General features: G+C 38.0%; 1 protein-coding gene across 1 annotated transcript in view; it reads left to right on the forward strand.

Annotated features, from left to right (window-relative positions):
* Positions 1 to 5,761: 5,761 nt before the first annotated feature.
* The window catches only part of TXLNB (taxilin beta), a 40,653-nt gene continuing 25,856 nt past the window's right edge, over positions 5,762 to 20,558 (forward strand). The window contains exons 1-3 of the mRNA XM_008565490.1: positions 5,762 to 5,853; positions 8,046 to 8,498; positions 15,776 to 15,867. Of these exons, the coding sequence (XP_008563712.1) occupies positions 8,060 to 8,498; positions 15,776 to 15,867 (531 nt within the window). The 5' untranslated portion in view covers positions 5,762 to 5,853; positions 8,046 to 8,059. The remainder of the gene's footprint in view (positions 5,854 to 8,045; positions 8,499 to 15,775; positions 15,868 to 20,558) is intronic.

Below are 20,558 nucleotides of genomic sequence, written 5' to 3' on the forward strand. Positions count from 1 at the left end.
ATGTACATTTACATAAGATAATTGCATATTTTCATGTCAGTTTATATGCAGAAATCTAAATTTATATCACTTATCCTTATAGAGAAAAACACAAAATCACATTATGTTTCCCAGTTTTATTACACAATATAGATGTGGTTACCTTTAGAAATTTAATAGATTTATAATACAAAATCATCCAATTTTGGAATAAATATTACAGAAAACCCACTAGATTAATGTTTGTTCTTGTTATTGTTAAACCCCTGTCTTTCTAGAACTGGGGATTTTACTCTTAGGACAGATTTAAAAGTCACTTTTTCCCCCCTCTCAGACCTTTACTCAGGCCCAAGCTTCTTACTTACCTCCTTCCTGGCTATTTTCTTGTTATTAGCACAAAATTAAATTTCTCTTTTGAGCTTAAATCTCTGACATAAAATAGTATTAGTTTAAAACATCTTAGATAATTTAACGTTTAACTTTGTATATACATACGTGTATACTATCATCCTATTTTTTAGCTGAATACATGTAAATTCATTCAAGCAAAATATTCAAATACAAATTCTTTATATCATATGCTTTTATCCAATAAAGCTTCATTGTTTCAATTGAGTGTATATTTTTGTTTGCTTGCTGTTGTCTCCCCCTCAAAAAAAGACACACATTCTTTAGGAAGTTAGTATGTAGAAAATATTAATTTCCATTCATATGCTTAATTTAAACACATCCATTAGCAGAATTAGGTAACAGACTATATTAGGCCACATTTACTGTATTAGTTTTATAACAACCATATGAAATAGGTAGTCCCCATTTTATAAATTAGGAAATTGAAGATAAACAAATTAAAATACTCTATAGCCCATGTAAAAGACAGATCTGGAATTCACACAGAAGCTGCCTGATTTTAAGGTTTACAGTCTTCACAATCACATGATTTCATCTCTTCCTCAGCCCATGGTAGAAAAGTACAGAATTAATAAATTCCTATATTTGAAAGAGATCTTAAGTGAGTTATTTAATTTACCACCCTCTTTAGTATCCCTGATAAAAAGAACAACAGGGATATTTCCAGTGCTGGAACCTCTCATTTTGGGGATAGTTCATTTCATTATTGGGCCACTGTGATGGATAAAAAGATCTTTCTGACTCCAAAATGACAGCGTAAAGATGTTTCTGACCTCTTTCTCCTCTAAAATTCACCAGTCAACAAGAAGCAGAAAGAGAAATTCTAACATCAGAAAACCAGAAGAATTGAATCCAAAAATCTCAAACTACAGTGGATGAGGACTAGAACAAAAGACGTAATGGTAAATGACTCATCAGAAACAGTGCTCTTCACAGGAATGGGGTGTGTAGCAGTGGGAAAGGCGACCAGTGAGACACACTTAATTTGCCTGGTGGACTCCAAAAGACCTAAGGAATTGGAGGTTAATACTCAGCAAGTGGAGATACTACTGAAAGTGGTAGTAAGGCAGGAGACTATAAATAGGATGGTTAGGAGAAGGAACAGTTAGAATGAAGGATACCCAATCTCACCCCACAAAATAAAATCTTTTTCAGGATACCTGAGGATTGTTCTCTGGAGAAGCTTAACCAGAAAGTCCCTGGACTCAGGAATATAAGGCCCAGAGGAGGACAGAGGCAAGGAACAATGACAAAAAGGGAAGGAGGCTGAAGACATGAGTCTCCAGATTTAAAAAACCATTAAGTATCCGACATAATAAGTGAAAAAAGAACCACGTCAAATTTTGTCACTGTGAAACTTCAGAACATGAAGGATAAAGAGAAGTTCCTAAAAGGTTCCAGAGAGGTAAAAAGAAATAGATCATACGCAAAGGATCAGAAATAAGAATGACCTTTTTTAAAGAAAAAAATTGAAAGCTAAAAGATGGGGAAAATGTCCTAAAATTTTTTATAGAAATGATTTTCAACCTAAAAGTTTACAGCCAGCCAAATTATCAATCAAGGAAGTAAGGGTAGCAAAAAGACATTTCAGACACACACAGTTTTCCATAAATGCTTTCTCAGGAAGCCACTAGAGGATGTGTTCCACTAAATGAGGAAGTAAACAAAGAAAGAGGAAGAATGGGAACCAGGGAACAGGAGAGAGATGAAGGGAATCCCCAGGATAACAGCAGGAGAAGTGCCATGACCACAGCTGTGCAGCAGGCCTAGAAAGCCACCAGACCAGGCTGGAGCAGGAGGTCAAAGCTCCGAGGATGTTCATATATGGGGATGATATCTCCAGGAAAATACTGGGATGTATAAATTGTCTGATAGATTTGAGCTTGCAGAAAATCACATAGAGAGATATTTTATAGGGCTTGTATGGTTTAGGAAGAGAGTGCATTCACAATACTAAGCAAATGAAAAGAAAATGTTATCATTAATTCCAGGAAAAACAAAAAGTTGCACAAGAATGGAATTATAATCACAGTGCTCTACCTGGTTTAGCAGTGAACATTATTTCAATAATGAAAACACACAAGATGAATTAAAAATTGAAATGTGATTTTACTGGGAAAAAGAAGAGAGGAAGGGGAGTGTAAATAATAAATATCTTTAACTATTATTACAAGAAAACCATACGTAATGTCAAAAATTGAAGAATTGACAGACAACAATATAAGCATTTTATTTACAAATGAGAAAGTAAATCCCAGAAGAAATAGCTACAAAAGTTTAAGGTTATTACCTCTGGAGAGAATAAGTTTGGGGGATGGATGGGGGACAAAGGATTGTTTCTTGTGATAAGCTTTTCAGCATCATTTAACTTTTTAAACTACAAGGGGTCTTCAAAAAATTCATGGAAGGATTTGTATTATCTTGTAATTCAATTTTTTCATGAAATCTTTGAAGTACCCTTATATTTTCCTTCAATATTTTCATAAAAATTGAAATCTTATTTTCAAAAAAAAAATTTATTCCTTACAATAGCTCCAAGGCTTAGAAGTGTAAATTTTGCTCTCTTAAGGTTGATTTTACAACAAAACACCAAGCTCTATTAATTTGTCTTTATTAACCTGCTTCAGTTTTTTGGGCCCCTATTGGGCCACAAATGGATTTTTGGGAGACACAATTTTGTGCATTTGTATTCATTATATTCAATTGTAATTGAAAACATTTTAGCCTATTCTGGATCATCTGGGTAGCCACAATGTAACTGTAATTTTGGTGCTTTCACTATAAATCTATTCAATTTAGGGCCAAGAACACTACTTTAATCATTACAGGAAAATGAGAATGAACACTGTCTTAGTCTGTGTAGGCTCCTATAACAAAATATCATAAACTGGCTGGCTTATAAACAATGGAAATTTGTTTCTCACGGTCTGGAGGCTGGGATGCTCAAGATCAAGGCAAAGGCAGTTTTCAGTGTCCAGTGAGGGCCCTCTTCATAGATGGCCACCTTCTCACTGTGACCTCATATGATAGAAGCGGCAAATGGTCTCTCTCAAACCCCTTTTATAAGGACACTAATCCCATTTCTAAGGGCTCCACCCTCATAACCAAATCACCTCGCAAATGCCCCACCTCATAATACCATCACCTTGGGAGTTAGGATTTCAACATATAGATTTGGGTGGGACACAAACATTCAGAGCATAGCAAAGCAGTAAAGAATGCATTAGTTTCAAATGAAGTCCAAATGAAACCACAGCAGGCTATATGAATAAAACGTATGTAATAATTGGAATGAACCAAGTGTTGAGGAAATGGAGTCACTTCTCATAGCACATTGTAGAAGAGTATCATGAACTCAAAAGGATCAGAAATCAGCACCATATTCATGTTGCAAGTAGCAATTTGGGTTCAGTAAAATATTATCTGTCACATAAAAGTAGTGTTATTAATTTGAATTGTATTTATTGGTTTTGTGGGGTTTTAAAATAATATACTTGTACATATTTTTTAATTCATATTGTATAATAACTGTAAGCATAAGAAGCTTATCCCTATTTTCATCTTAGTATATATTGGCACAAATAATAATATAAAAAGTTAGTTCAATCATGGTGAGATTTTTTTCCTTTAAGTTAATTTTAACATTATTTAAGTTATTCTGTTAAAAGAATCTGTACTTTACTTAAATTCAAGAAGCAGTGATTTATTGTTTGGATTTATTGAGAGATCTGATTGGCTCAGTTTGCAACAATCCAGGATGGAATGTCACCCGACCTTTGGCACTCATCAAGTACTCCACAGGTTAACTTAGAAGGAAGTCCTTTTTTATTTCATCGATTTTAACTCTCCAACTTCATCATCAAATGATGCAGTAAACAGCTTCATTGTTTTCATTGCTGAAATTTTATCCTGACCTTTACTTGTTGGGGGCACTCAGCTACATTTAGTTTATGCCTCTATCTCCCCCGAACTCAGAGAAAGGGGTAGGAGAAAGTCTGGGGGTGGCATGTTTTAGTTTCCTTTTGCTACTATTACAATTTACCACAAATTTAGTGGCTTTAAAATAACACACATTTATTATTTTACAGTCTGGAGGTCAAAAATCCAAAATGAGTTTCACTAGCTAAAATCAACAGGTTCCTCTAGAGGCTTTAGGGAAGACTCCACCTCCTTGCCTTTCTCAGCTTCTAGATGCTTCCAGCATTCCTTGATTCATGGGCCCACATCACTCTGATCTATGCTTTGGTCATCAAATCTCTTTTTCTGACTCCAACCCTCCCGCCTTTTTCTCTTATTTAACAAGAACCTTTGTGATTATATTGGGCTTACCCAGATAGATAATCCAGGACAATCTCCCCATCTCAAGGTCCTTAATTACATCTGCCAAGTCCCTTTTGTCATGTAAAGTAACATATTCACACATATTCACAGGTTCCAAGGATTCGGATATGGACATGTTTGGGTGGCATTATTTTACCTGCCACAGGGGGTGCCACTATACCCCACCTGTCCCCAGAGCAGAAACACTGATGGAGGACTCTGCTTTGGAAAAGTGTGGGAGCACATTTTCCAGAAACAGAAAGAAAAGGGGAATGGATGTAAATCAAGAGAGAGGTATTTTATGGTGAAGGAGAAGGAGGCTCTTTCTGAGAAGGATTAAGAAGCATGTTGAGGTTTTGAAAAGTGTGGAAAAGTTGCTGTGGAAGGTGGGAAAGCCACTAACCAAGGAAGAAAAAGGGACGGCTTCCCTAAGGGCTTACCTGAGAAGCAAGCACCTGAGGAAGGCTGATTTGTGGTCACGCCAATTGCCCTGTGCATGAAGATTACACTAAACTCAGTTCCAAACACCCATCGAAATTTTTATTTCAAATTTTAGAAACAAACCAAACAATGACATCAGAATTCAAGTAACTCCACTACCTCCTTTTTGTCATGCCATTGTTTTTCTTTTTCCCTGATTCCTGTAAGAAATCTGACATTAATTAGGCTAGCACAAGAAAGAAAGAAAAAAAAAAGATGAATCATAAACCACACTGGAGATAAACCAAGAAATAATAAAAACCCATCTCTGCCCGAAAGAACAACAGTGGTGAAAAACTGCACTTGCAAAAGGGTTGTATACTCAGAGTTTAAAGTTTTCAAAGGACATGACAGGGAGAGTCTGATAAGATCTACCAGCTGCTTCTCTTTTCTAAAATATTTCCCCTGGTGACAGCTGCAGAAGCTGGGGTGTATTTCTCTCCTGCTGTGTCATGTGAGGTTCCTCTCTCCAGCCCCACCCCCTCCCTCCTGGTGCCTGTTGTGTGTGTGTGCCTGTGTGTGTGTGTGTGTGTGTATTTGGTTTCTCTCTCTCCCCTGTGAGAACACAGCCAGCCTGCCTTCTCCTGCTGATCTGCTGCTCTGACTTGCTTTTTGCTGCCTTTTTCCTCTTCTTTCTCTTCTTGCTTAGCTCCTTGCCTTCTGGTAAGTATGACAAACACTCCCCCAAGCCTTGTGAGAAGATGTAGGGTGCGGTTTGTGGTGTTGGAAACTTGAAGCTTTGAGATTGCCAGTGAACTGTTGAAGAACTTTCCATTGTATTTATACTTAAAATGTGTTGCTCAGGAAGGGATGTGTGTGTGTGTGTGATAGTCTGCTGTGACTAACAGTACAAGTGAAAAATGCACTCTCAGAGGAGGGAAAAACAACAATAAAGTTTACATAAGATAAAATTTAGAAATAATTTCTTTGCTGTAAAATTAATTAATATAAAAGGGATAATTTAAAAGTAACAAAATTCTTTGACTTTTTTTTTTCTTTTTGTTGAGGCTACATTTAGGAATTGAGTTGTCCTGTGGTTTTCAGTGCTCAGTTATTCTGCTTTAAAGTAAATGTGGAACAGGATTTTAAATTAAGTAAAAAAACATCAATGATTATAGCATCTGATGAACGAAGAATAAATCAAATACAAACAAAACACTTGTATTTAGACTACGATTTACAGTAAAACTCCTACAGTCCATTTTAAGTTAATTGCTTTGAAGTTTGGTTTACTTTAGATTTTATTTCATCCTAAGATAGTCTCCCCAACACTGCAAAACCTACATATGGATTTAAATCAGTAACTGTTTGCTGTTTTCAATTTGATTTAAAAATTATCCTCTTGATTTTCAAGGATGAAGGATTCAATGCTATGACTCATTTTAGAATAGCCTAAAATAACTTCTGGCTGGACAGCAGGTGCCATGTGTCTTTCTCTGAGTTTAGGGGAAGCAGAAGTTATATATAGATGAGGGTGCTTAACAAGTAGAGGTCAGGATAAAGAAAAGGCAGCCACAAAGACAATGAAGCTGTTTACTGCATTACTTGATAATCAAATTGGTGAACTAAAATCAATGAAAGAAAAAAGTACTTCCTTCTAAGTTAATGAGTACTTGGTGAGCGCCACAAGTGGACAGCAATGTCTGTAGACTGAATTTTCATACTTGTCGATGTTCAAGCATTTGACCTCTACTGCCCTGAGACCCAGAGGAAGCTGTGCAGTTTGTAGAACAGTAGAACATGTTTTGGTTTTCACTTTCATGCCACCACAACAGCAAACCCTGTGAATGATGAGGATCTAATTAGCAGCATCACCATTCAGTGTTATTTACAAATAAAACGCACCATAACTTAAAAGCCCAAACCAAATCCATTGCAAGCCTTGAAATAGTTATAGCCAGACACCTTGGAAACTTCGACTCAGCTCATCCTTCATCCCGTATTTCCTAAGAGCCCGTATCTGAATTATTTCCCTACTTCCTCCCCCTCCCCCCGTTATTACACATTGCTACTTCTTTAAAATCATTACGTTTTCCTAGAGCTTCTTGACTTAGAAGATAAAGTTGTAATCTGTTTTCTTCTAAAAAGAAAGTCAGTTTTTATATAGGAACAAAAGGATATTATAGAAATTTAAGGAATTGTTTTTATGAACATCATCATGTTTCCACACTTAATCGGTTTATTTATACTTTCCCTCATTCCCTGTCTTATTCCAAAAATGATGCTAGTTTGAACCTCAGAAAAAAAAAATGTTTTGCTAATTGATAATTACATGTTGCTCATCTGGGAAAAAGAAAATACAAGAAAAGCAAGGAATATCTCCTGTATCCAGTATAATAATGTGTTTATATCAAAGTACTCATACTAATCAAATCTTCATTTATGGATCAAAATAGAGTTTAGGGACATTATTGTTATGAATCATTTGAATAAGTTCAATGGCTCTTGTATTAAATATTTGAACTTTGAAAGAAAACTAATACCATTTTAAATTTAGATATTTTAACCATATACATTGGTGTATCTTCAATGATTGTGAATCTACAGATAAGAAAATGATAAAAGTCGGCTAGCCTGAACAAAATGACAAGCAATAGCATGAATTATTCTGTAAATGTCAGTAAGGGGTACTACTAAAAAGTTAAAGATCAAAACCAAAAATATGCTAGTGATATGACTTGATATGGAAAAATAACTTCCCACCGTTCCTACCTTACTAACTATAATATCAATGGTTTCTGAAAATACACTCATTCTGTTGGTACCATAATTAGTTGGTACCCATTTGGGGGATATCCTTACCATTAGTATGTAACTGGGTTAACTACATAAAACCTAACTGTGCTTGCCACTAGATAATACTCCCCGTATGGAGACTGATCACTCTGAACAGCTGTCAACGGAGCAACAGTCAACACCTCCAGGGGACGGTTCATCATTACCTGATCAAAATGGTGTAGAGAAACAAGATGATCAGGATTCCTCAACCCCACTCGAAGCACCAGAGAAAGAGGCAAGCATACACCCTGAAAAGGGAGCTCACGATATCTCTGAAGAGTTGAATCGACAACTGGAAGACATCATACACATGTACGGGTCTGTGGCCAGTACAGGAGGGAAAGAAAGCCTTGCCAAGGCCAAGGAACAGCCTGAGAATGCAGAATCCCCTGACAATGAGGATGGGGACTGTGAAGAGACAACTGAAGAGGCTGAAAGAGAATCTGTTGCTTCTGGAGAGCCATCCACCATCAAAGAGCCTATCAGCAATAGAGAGCAAAAATTGGAAAAGAAAATCCTGAAAGGATTAGGCAAGTAGTTATGTTCTAAAACCTGACTTTTCTTTGAAATATTTCTAAAAAGGAGCACTTCCTCCAACCTTTACTAAAAGTCACATACAATAGCTGGATAACAGCCTCCTTCCGGGTCTCCCTACATTTTCTCTTGCTGTACTTGTCCCTAGACAGAGCTCAAGTGAACTTTTCAATATACTACCCATCTATCCTGTCCCAAAGACTTGCCACTGTTCTTAGGATGAAGACAAAAATTCTTAACATGTTCCTTAAGGTCCTAATGGTCTAACCCCAACTGGTCTCAGTTTTTATCTCACGTCACTCTACCCCACACCACCCCCTTCCTGAACATTCTGCCCCTGTTACCACCACCACTACTACTGCCTAACAGCTAGTCATTCTGATCTTCACTTTCAGTTCTTTGAACATGTCATACTCCACCCACCACAGGGACTGTGAACATTCTATTTTCTTTACCTAAAAATCTCTACCCATTCCCCAATCCCCAACGAATATTTATTAATGCCTAGTCTTCATGAGGCACTGTGCTAATTGCACAAAGATAAATGTCATGGCCCTTTGGTCAAGGAGCTGTAGGTACAGAGAGAAAAGCAGACTTATAAACTAACTGTTACATAGGACAAGTGCAAGAACAGGCACAGGAAAATTTTTAGGAGAGCATGGGGAATTGGTCACACCAAGAATGGCTATAAAAGAAGGGGTAAGAATGTTAATTTTTTTTAGCTACAAGTAAAAGCACATTACTGCACGTAGGAAAGTCCCTCTGCCTGTCTTTCCTGGTGACACTGAACACTTCACTGAAACACTCACCACAAATACCACCTCTACATGATATTTTCCCTGACATGCCCAGGTACAGGTAGCATCACCTTTCTCAGTTCTGCATTAAATTTTCTGCAGCAATCATTTGTTTAGATACCTGCCTCCCATGCTGCACTGAGGATTTATCAAGGGTAGTGAACACATCTTATTCATGTCTGGAAGACAGCACAGTAGAGGAAAAAGTCATGGGTATTGGAGTCAGAACTGGGTTCAAATTCCAGTAACAGGTTATCTGTAAACCCAAAAGTATGTTTATACTGGAGTAGGATATCACTATGATGCTTAACACTCATTGCTGCAGTGCTTTCAAGAAGGGCTAAATAACACATTCAAATAGCATACTTGATCCATTCAGCCTAAAGATTAAAATAACCCAGATAATACTTTTAAAATATCTCCACGTTCCAAAGTGCAAGGTTGGAATCACTGTAGTGTTTTGAAACATTGGGAGACATAATAAAGTTGCTCTTTTTTCTAGAGAAATTTTTTTCCTTCTCTAACCAAAACATCTCAGATGTGTCCTTTGCATCAGCCATTGTTAATCCTTCCATAAGACAGTATACAAAATCTCATCCCGGAGGTGAACAACTTCAAGTCTTCCTAACCAGAAAAGTTATTTTTGCCTTATCACCCTTAAACTTTTATATATGAATGTGTGTGTGTGTGTGCATGGTATTGAGGGAAAAGATATGAAGAAAGTTGGGGTAATGGTAGAGATAACCAATTTTGGTTTCTACTCTCTCTTCAATGAGTTATTTAATAATCTATATTAACATTACAACCAAATAACCAGAATAATTTTTTTGGAGTAAGAAATAATTCCACCTCTCTAATTCTGCCACTATCTAGAAGTTACCAAATTCCAACTGAATGTGCTTGACCAGAATCAAAGTGCCCAGGTTGGTCAACTCTAATTATCTGTGTGGGGTCTGATGACATTTCTGTGCCATCCCACTCATTAGCCTATTCTTCCAAATGCTGTACTATGTCAGCTACATTATAAGTTAAAACATTTTTAGGCTAACCTAAACATGTAACCATCATTTTTTACTTATTATTTCAGTCATCTGCGAGTGGCTTTAGCATATTTCTTGGCTACTTATCAATTAAATGGCATGGCACTGTTGTCTAGACCAATGGTTTTCAAATCTAACCTTGCATTAGAATCAAAGACAGAATTTGCCAAAAATGCTGTTCCTGAGCCCTCCTCCCCAAACCGCACCCTCCCACCCCCCACACACAGAGATCCAGGATTGACAGGAGTGGAGTGGGGCCAAGGCAGCCTGAGTCATTTTGACAGATTGTGAAAACAGTGGTTCTGATTCTCAGAAAGTTCTCCCTCCACTCTTTTGGAGAAAATATGAAGTTCTGGCTGGGGTCTTCTTTTAGGATCTATTTGATCCTTTCATAGAATATTAATAACTCATTCAACCTGTGCATGAAAATAGAGCCTTAGACTTTGCTCACGTACTTAATCGAAGATGTCTTTAATTACTGTATTTATCAGATACTATTGGCTTTATTGGTATTTTTGAGATGCTGAAATGTTCTGACTCTCTGATCCAAAATGTCCCAAAATGTATACCTTGGGATATTTGAGATTTCAGACAAAGTGGAATCATTTCTTTACTGCCAGAATTATCTGACTTTTAATACACACACAACAAAAATCTCAAAAAGTGACGGGCATAGTTTCCATCATTTCCTAAACTTATTATCACTTCTTTGATAACATTATGAGAGCTGCACAAGTACTATCTGATAATAAGCCCAAAACAATGAAAAAATATGTCTTCTGATCTTTAGGTTGTAACTGAGAGAATAGGAAATCATAAGTCTGGAAGGAAAAACCAAGCTGATCACAGGTCCATTCTGAGCTCAGAACCCATCTAGCAAACCACTAATTTTATAGACAGGGAAATGAAAGTCAAGGGAGTTTAAGAGTCAGCAAAAAAATGTTACTCAACTCGTTGATGTGATTGCAAGATTAGTCCTAAAGAAAGCAAGGGGAGACCTGATGTCACTGACATTGCAGGCCAAAAGTGTATAGCAACAATCGGCATATTGGTTGAGGAGCATTTACTATAGCTCAGTTAATGGATTTTGTCTTTCTAAGTCACAGGTGAGTTTTAGTTCTACCTTCTGAGAGGCCCTTGATTAGAAAGTCAGTATTCCAAAATGTCTTCAGACATCATTTCCTTAGTCTTTCTTAGACTGGTCACCTTGCCAGCTGGTCTGTTTCATCCATTTTAGCTTGATTTATTGTAACTCTTAGAGTGTAATAACCTGTTGCTTTGATTTAAATGCTGAATTTTCTGGAGGAGATGGTAGGAGACCTAAGGAATTCAAGAGACAGAGGAATCAGCAGAGACTTAAAGGTTCATAAGTAGTTTCCTAGGGAAGCTAGAACTTAGGCCAGATCTGGAAAGCAGGGGAGGGTTAGGAGAACAGATGGAAGGGGAGACAAAAATATGTCTTGGGCAAAATGATTAGTACTCTCTTCTGACCAGGGTAGGGAATGGATGTATTAATATTTTACTGCTTTTTCTAACATTAAAAATAGAAATTATTGCTAATAGTTTAAACATATCATCAGTTCACCTAACAAGAAGTCCAAGTTCACTCCCCAACTGAGAGGCCAAAGTTCCAAATACAAATATAACAAGGTCACTAAAATATAAGAGATACAAAATGTGAGCCAAATGGAAAACATCTTGACTAGAAAATACAGTCAGGGTAGTACTTTCAAAACTGACAGAGTTATTAAAACCAAGTGAAATGAACAAACGAAAACTATGACTATGAGAGATGACAGTGAGGGGTAAGATAGTCTTTATAAATTTTAAAAATTAACCAAAACATTCTAGAGTGACAAATATACCACCAAACAATGCTGCTTTTGTTTTTTTGTTGTTATTTAAATCAAGCTAAGAATGATTAAAGCTATTTTAGTTGTCGAATCACTGAATCTTAAAGACTGAACTCAGAATCAATCCATTTAGTCACCCTGATAATTTTATAGATGGGGAAATTGAGGCCAGAGAATTTAAGAGTCTGCAAAAAAGTTACTCAACTAGTTGATGGCAGAGTCAGTTCTAAATCCAGGTCTCCTATCCTTAGTCCAGGGTGAATTTAACTATGCTATCCTTCCTATCCTCTACAGACATGAATCTCATTTTCCTTAAAAGATATCTATAGATGCTCAGGAATTATTTGTCTCATCCTCACTATTTTAAAATTATACTAGAAGGAAAACAAAATTAACAGTGAAATAAGAATTGGGGTCTAACATCTGAAAGAGGACATTCACAATCTTTTCCTGCTTTAAGGTTCTGCCACAAAACATAGAAATCAGAAAGGGGGCAGAAAGGCATACAAGTATGTACTCAAAGCCAAATTTTAGCCCCAAAGTTCTAAAAATAATTTTGAAAGAGAAAGAGCATAGTTTTGAACACATTAAATCTGCATAAATTGTCACCGAACTTAGTATAAACAATCAAACTGTGCTAAAAGCTTAAGAAAAATCCTGGTCCGCATTCCTACAGCTGGTTTAGTTGTCTGAATTTAAGATTTTTAATTCCTTTGATGTAAAAATCATTCCTTCATATTCCAATACAAATGTGTCCGTGACCGCAGCCATATGTGACATTGTCGTTCTCACTGCACAGGTGGTTCTACTTTCATGTAGACTTCTTCCAAACAGTGGTCTGCAGTGCCGTGGCCATGTGCCCACCACATGCCTTTCCCAGCTTTAGTGGGGAAGACATGAAGTTTGTTTTGGAGTGATACATTACAGAGAAAGCAGGTGATCCCCTCTTGTTAAAATGGCCCTGAATAAAGTCAGTTCTTGTCTTGTGTCTGACACTGTCACCAAATGACCTCATTTCTATGGAAATGTAATTATAGCCCTTCTTAGAAGATGAGCAAGTCTCTGTCTATTCCCCTCCTCCACAATTATCCCACACAGCACCCTAGTCCAGCAAAACCAATGGAAATTTAAAAACTAAGGTCTCTGATGTCACAAATTTATGAATTCCACACATGCCTGTCTCCAATTTTTTTGATTTTTTTATTGAAAGGAGAGATGAGTTTTAAAGTATCTTGATGCATCTAAATGTTAATCTTCTATACAAAATAATAGGATATTAGAGAAAAAAGAGACCTCAGTGAGTGTGGGAAGAGAGACAGAACCACTGGAATCACTCAATTGTCTCTATCTGGCCCAAACAAGGCACGCAATGGTTTTATTTGTCAGCACTCACACTGAGAGGTGCCCCAGGATACACCAAATGTCACAGACGGGAATAAGAACTGTCTTTCCTCTAGCCAGTCACAAAGTTGTTTTCAGGACAGTGTTCATTTGATTCACATGATACCAGTTTGCACTAGTTAGCTGTTTTATTCTATTATTATCGGCATTTACTGAGCATTTGTCATGGGCCGAACTCTGTTCTGGGTCCTGTACCAAAAATGATTGACAGTACAGTCTGTTGCCTTTAATAGATGACACTCTAACTCACGACAGTAGTCTTCCTATGGGTACCTTCCCTGGACCGAAGACAAAGGGTGAAGGGTTGGCCTTACCAATGCAAATCCATCCTTGCTGCTAGAGGAGTAACTGAAGTGCATGCCTGGCAGGGGTGGGCAGCAGTGATTGTCAAATGCAAAGGGTGGCACATTATGCCAAAGCTGTAACTGGAGAGCTGGGGTAAGGAGTGGGGTGTGGGAAGGGATGTGTTCCCACCCACCTTCTCCCCTGTCCTAGGCCATGTCTCTAATTTGAACTGACTCACTTGGCAAAGATGAACAAAACTGTTGGGAACAATGTCATTTAAAAAAATGTTTTTTCTTTTACTTCTCTAGGTTTCCCTGGCATCAAAATTCCACATAAGAGTTGAGTGACTTAGAACAAGTAGACTAACCTTGGATTCAAGCCTTGGCTCTGCCAGCACTCATTATGTAACTTTGGATTTTTCTGAGCCTTAGATACTTAATCTATAAAATTAACCAGTTATTCTGGATGCTCTTTAAAGTTCCTTCTCGACCTAAAACTCTTTGATTCCATGTGGGGTTGTCAGATTTAGCAAATAAAAATATAAGATGCTCAGTAAAATTTGAATTTCGGGTAAACAATGAATAATTTTTTAGTACAAGTGTTTCCCATGTTCTATATTTCAGCTGGCAATCCTAATTCCATGACGTATCTGCCTCTCCAGGATGAAAGCAAATATCTAGGCAATAGGAAACGTCTGTTCTTGGGGGAAAGATTGCCAAAGTCATTAATATTCTTAAACAGATTTGTATCAGGACACAAGGGCTTCCTGTGTGGCTTGACCTCCCTATTCGGATTAGACAGAGTGGTGGGTGTCACCAACAGGTGAGGATGGGGAAAATGCTCCACCGTGACTGGACTGTTTGAAAGATATAATTAGTAGTAAACGTAGGCGTCGGCATCCCCCTCCCAACACTCAGCCCAATGGTTGCTTGTTGCAGACAAGACTTCCAGGCATCGCAGAAAGCAGACCAGTCTATTTGAGTTCAAGGAGACAAAAGGAAGAACAGTGGAGAAAAGAAAGAAAGAACCCAAGGCTCCCATTACATAATCATTAACAGATGACTTGTAAAATGTAGCATAAAATCCAACTGAGGATAGAAAATGAGACCGTTGAGAAACTAAGGCCCCGGGGGAGAAAGGAAGGGCTGGGAAGGCTGAGTCCAGATTTACAGACACAAAAAGGCCCTTGGAAGAGGCCATCCAGGTCTTGGCTCCATTTTCCTTCTATATTGATTTTATTCTCTGCTCAGTAGGAAACAGTATGAGAGTTATTTCCACCCAAACCTCATGAAATGGGCTTATGCATAGAAACAAGAGTACTGTTTCTCCAAAAGAGAAGGGAAAGAGGTACCAAAGGAACAAAAGCCATGGGAAAAACACAGGCAGATGTCACTGTCAAGTTTCTCTGCTTTTGGCTTCTAGGAACTCCATGTATTTGTACTGGCCACGTCATGCTAGTCAGAAATTTTGGCTGGCTGTTTTGCTCTTTTTTTATTAATTAAAGTGGGGAAAATGGGTTATTCTTCCATAAAGTCAGTGTTTTGGTACATAAAATCTTTTGAATATTAAGAATAGAGGGGAAAAAGTAGTAAGAATGGATTCTTGGGATGAAAATCTGGGGACCACTGTTATAGCAGACATTTGTTCAGTGTCTGCCATGAACCTGATGCTATACCCCACATTTTCACTGTCTTCTCAGCTAATCCTCTCTTACTCTGTAGGAGAGATGCCGTCATTTTTTACAGGAAAAGAAAGGTATATCTGAGGCTCAGATAACTTAGTGGCTTGGCCATGGTTTGGAAGTTACTGGCAAGTAGCCTGAGATTCCAGCTCAAATTATCTGACTGTAAGTTCAACAGTTCAACACTAATTTTTTTAAATATCTTTTTTTTTTAAGGCAAAGAAGCCAACCTGCTAATGCAAAATCTGAGCAAGTTACAAACACCTGAAGAAAAGCTTGATTTTTTATTCAAGAAGTATGCTGAATTGGTAAGATCTTTGATTAGCTCTTTTTGTTGGAAAGATTCACGCTCTGGTTAGAGCTAAGAAAAGAAGACTGTTAGTTTTTCATGTAGTCTTTATAGACCATAGCTGCTTACCCCAACCAAGCCAAAGCTAGAATTCATAAAAGAATTTTTTTAAGAAAAAGAAAAACTGAGAAATAACAGCCAAGGAAGAAGGATAGAATTGGAGTCTACTTCACTCAGTTCCATGTATAATTTTGAGGATGAAACAGAGAAGTATAGATAATTTAAAATTGTGACCATTTAAAGCTCTTTTTAGCTTTGCAATAAAACAGAAGTACACTCGACATAAAGATAAACAAACCGTCCAACGTTCATTCAGTCCACCTACTCGGGATTTTTGAGGGGTAAAAGGGGAGGAAGGTAGAGGAAGGTTCACGGGCTGTATTAGTCCATTTCCATTTTTTATAACAAAATACCTGAAACTGGGTGATTTATAAGGAAAACAAAATTTATTGCTTACAGTTTCTGAGGCTGGGAAGTCCAAAGTCCATTTAATAATGGTGGTCAGGGGTGTGGATCTGAGGGCTTTAAAGGAAGAGGAGAGTCTGTCTCTCTTCCTCTGCCCTCTCTGCTTCCACCATCTTGCAATGTGAGACCACTGGGTCACTGTCACCACCACCAGATGGACTTTGGACTTCCCAGCCTCAGAAACTGTAAGCAATAAATTTTGTTTTCCTTATAAATCACCCAGTTTCAGGTATTTTGTTATAAAAAATGGAAATGGACTAATACAGCCCGTGAACCTTCCTCTACCTTCCTCCCCTTTTACCCCTCAAAAATCCCGAGTAGGTGGGAGAGCAGAGAGAAAGAAAAAGACAGACTCTCCTCTTCTTTTAAAGCCCTCAGAAGCATGCCCCTGACCACCATTTTTAATCCATTCACTACCGCACTGTCCTACAATCCAATCACCTCTTCAAGGATCCACCTTTCAATTACCAGTCACAGTGCGGGCTAAGTTTCTTTTTTTTTTCCCCTTTTTGTCTTTTTTCGTGTCCGGCAACGGATCGCAACCCTCAGTGTCGCACCCGTACCGGACCGGGACTGGCAATGGGATCGCACCCCTCGGTGTCGCGCCCACACCTCGCTCAGCCAGTGAGCGGGAACCGGTCTGTATGTGGGATCCGAACCCTCGGCGGGAGCGCCACCACACTCCCAAGCGGCGCACTATAGCAGTGCGCCACCGGGCCGGCCCGGGCTAAGTTTCTAATACATAAACTTGGAAGACAATTCAAGCTTCAATGAGTTTTGGAGGGACATAATTCAGTCCACTACATGAGCACATTGTCATCTGGTCTGGCTTATTTACATATCCATTTTCTTTGATCTACATTCTTCTGCCTCACCCCTGCAATGGCAGAGCGTTGTATGTTTTGAACTCGGCTCCATGTCCTCTGCATGCAGCCTCCCTCTCAGTAAGTTAGGGCCACTGGGAGCAAGGGAAGCCACTCCCAGCCATCAGAGAGTCCTTGAAGGGGCTGTCTCCTCATCAGTACACTGAAATTGGCAGGTTGGAGAAAGGGGGAGGACTTAGTGAGGCTGGCATCTCTAGTTTCAATGAACCCTCACAAACACCTGCTGATGAGAAGATGAACTGAAAATGCAGACAAAAGTGATGTCTGAGGTCTGTGCGCTACCCCCACAGACTGAGACCTACAGCTGAGATGCAGCACACACTCAAGGAAAGCCAGGCAATGTGCTTTCCTTTATTTCTGTTTCTCTTCATTAGAAAATTTTTTCTCTTATTTTTTGGGAGAAGCAGTGACAGAGAATGAAACTGAAGACTACACCTAGCAAAAAATTCCTCCAAGCAGTAGGTGAAACGGCCCCCACAGGCAGATTTACCTTGCAGCTGAAGAAGCTTAAGCCTCAGGGCCTCTCACTTGCATGGGTCCCTCTGAGGCCCTGCACCTAATTCTCTTAATATTTTTAAAGAGGGCTTCCAGAAATGAATAAACTTTAGGCCCACAAGCCCTTCATCCCTATCAAGGAGTAGAGTTGAGTGACAGACTTGTTTTCTTCACTTTTCACTGTGACTCTAGACCTGTGATCCCTATTTGTTCTTTCCTTCCTTCAGCCTGTTGTGCTGAACTGTCAGGAAGTACACCCAGAACAATTCTGAAACCCTGAGTAGCTGTCTGATTGCTTAACTCTGCCAACAACACTTTTTAATTATTTTTTGATCACACAAACCACATCATGATGATATAAGAATGCTGAATACACAAAACAAACAAAAATATCTCTAATCCCACCATCTGAAACACAAACTTCGTTTTATGTATGTTCCTTTCTACTTCAACTATGGATGCAGAGATGCTTTGTACTATAATTATCATCATAGGTTACATATAAGTTGGCATCTGGGTTTTTGTTTTTTGTTTTTTGTTTTTGGCTCATATGACAGACATCTTCCAATGTAGTATATAGTCTTTATAATTATATTTTGTAAAAGTTGTATCATATTCCATTAATTGGCTATATCAACTGATTCACTAATTTTGGAACATTTAGATTCTTCCCACTGTTTTGTTTTACCAGATATTGCTGCAGTGAACATCATCATGCATTGAATTTGTTCCTTCTTCTTTTTTATGATTTTAAGAAAAAGTTCTAGAAATGGGATTACTAAATCAAACAGAATGAGTGCTTCTTGATCTTTAAGCTTTACGGCCATATGGCTTTCCAAAAGAATGGTAGAAACTTACAAAGCACATATCAGTGTATCAATTTTATTGCAACTTGATTAGCATTGGCTACTAATAGTTTCAATACCATAAAATGAGTAGGTGTCAAAAATATTATTTGCCCCCTGTATTAGTCTGTTTCTGTTGCTTATAACAAAATACATGGAACTGGGTACTTTGTAAGAAAATGAAGTTTATTGCTTACAGTTTCTGAGGCTGGGAAGTCCAAAGTCCAAGGAACACATCTGGTGGTGGCAACAGTGAACCCCTAACATTGCAAGATGGTGGAAGCAGAGAGAACAGAGAGAGAACTCCTCACGCACTCTCCTTTTAAAGCCCTCAGAACCACGTCCATGACCACTGTTATTAATCCATTCACTACAGCATGGTCCTGCAATCTAATCACCTCTTCAAGGCCCCACCTTTCAATTACCATAATAGGGTTTCCCACCCTCAACAGTTAACTGTGGGGATTAAGCCTCAATGAGGTTGGGGGGGGAGGCGTCCAGTCTACAGCACCCCCCAAATCTGACTTCCTCTCTTACCTATTCATTCTACTCACACCTATTTATCCTTGCTCTTTTTAGTATTTTTCCACATCATTTTTCCTCTGCTCCTTCAATTTACCTACTCATGCCATGTCCACATGGGTTCAGTTTCTAGTGCCATGTTCTATATGGGGCTGGACTGGGCAGCTTTCTTGACTAGCACTGAAAACCATTTACTGTGCTGCAGTCCCACAGCAATTCACTGGAGAAGAATCGCTTCTCTAGTCTGACCACCGTTTTGTCCATGAGCCAGGGCTGTTCACCCTGGTCCCAGGAAATGCCCTGCACCTACTCACCCTCCTAGCCAAGCAGTCAACCCCACAGAGGCTATTTTTCCACAGACCCTACTCAATATAAGCCTTTTTCACTATACTTTGGCATTTGTATCAGCTCTTATAACAAACTTTAAAACCTAAAATACTGTCTTAGAAAAAGTGAATAGGACAAAATTGACCCCCAAAACCCATTACATTTCCTTTTCAGAAAGGAAAAATTATGAGAAATTTCAGTTTTTTACTTGGAAACTCAGTAGTGCTGAGGTTGAGAAGCCTTGACATATGGTTTAATCTTCAAGAGATATAATCTAAATCATCGTGGCTATAACAATATATACATTTCAAGAAAGGACAATAGGTCATTTAAAATACAAATATAAGCATGAGAAATTTTACCCCTCACTTATAACACGCTACAAAATGAAAGTACCATATCTTGCTCACTGATTTGGACAGTAATACAGAAAATGTCTGAAATATAAGTGTTAGTATGGAATAAATAACCAAATCCAAAGCTGTGAATCAAACTGCCACTCTAGCTCAGTCATCCTTTCAGAGTCTGAAACCTGTAATACTATCTGCCATTGTATTCATTAATAAATGAGGATAAGTTCATTAATAATTAAGGACACCTCATGACTAAATTAAGAAATGGGCTGGGAGAAATGAATGCAGATTTTGAATGAATGAATGAAATTTTGAATGAATGAATTTTGCAGATTTCCTCAATTTTTATGTAGTTAAAACAATATCACTAATACGATTCTACTTTAGTACTTGGCATTAATTTTACTTTTCTATCTTAGTAAAAAGAGAAAGAGAACAAGAGAAATTGCAGATAAAAATCCTATATGCCTGTTAACGGTTGTACAGAAGAGCTGTGCCTAAGTGCCTCGTTAAATCACAAAGCCAGCATCTGACTGAAGTTGACTCCTTTGCAATATGTTTGCTTTCATTCATTAAGAGACCCCATGCATTCACATAGGAAGTATTTAAACAAAATTATCCACACACTAAAAAGAAAAAAAATATTCACATACTAAAATTAAATGTCAGAAAGTGAAGGGTTTTTATTTTAGAGCAAAGCAAGACAGACCTAGCTATATTTTAAATTTGAATGATCTTCCAGTAAAACTAAAACATTAA

This window comes from Galeopterus variegatus, unplaced genomic scaffold (genome assembly GCF_000696425.1).
Source record: "Galeopterus variegatus unplaced genomic scaffold, G_variegatus-3.0.2 Scaffold200, whole genome shotgun sequence".
Taxonomy (NCBI): domain Eukaryota; kingdom Metazoa; phylum Chordata; class Mammalia; order Dermoptera; family Cynocephalidae; genus Galeopterus; species Galeopterus variegatus.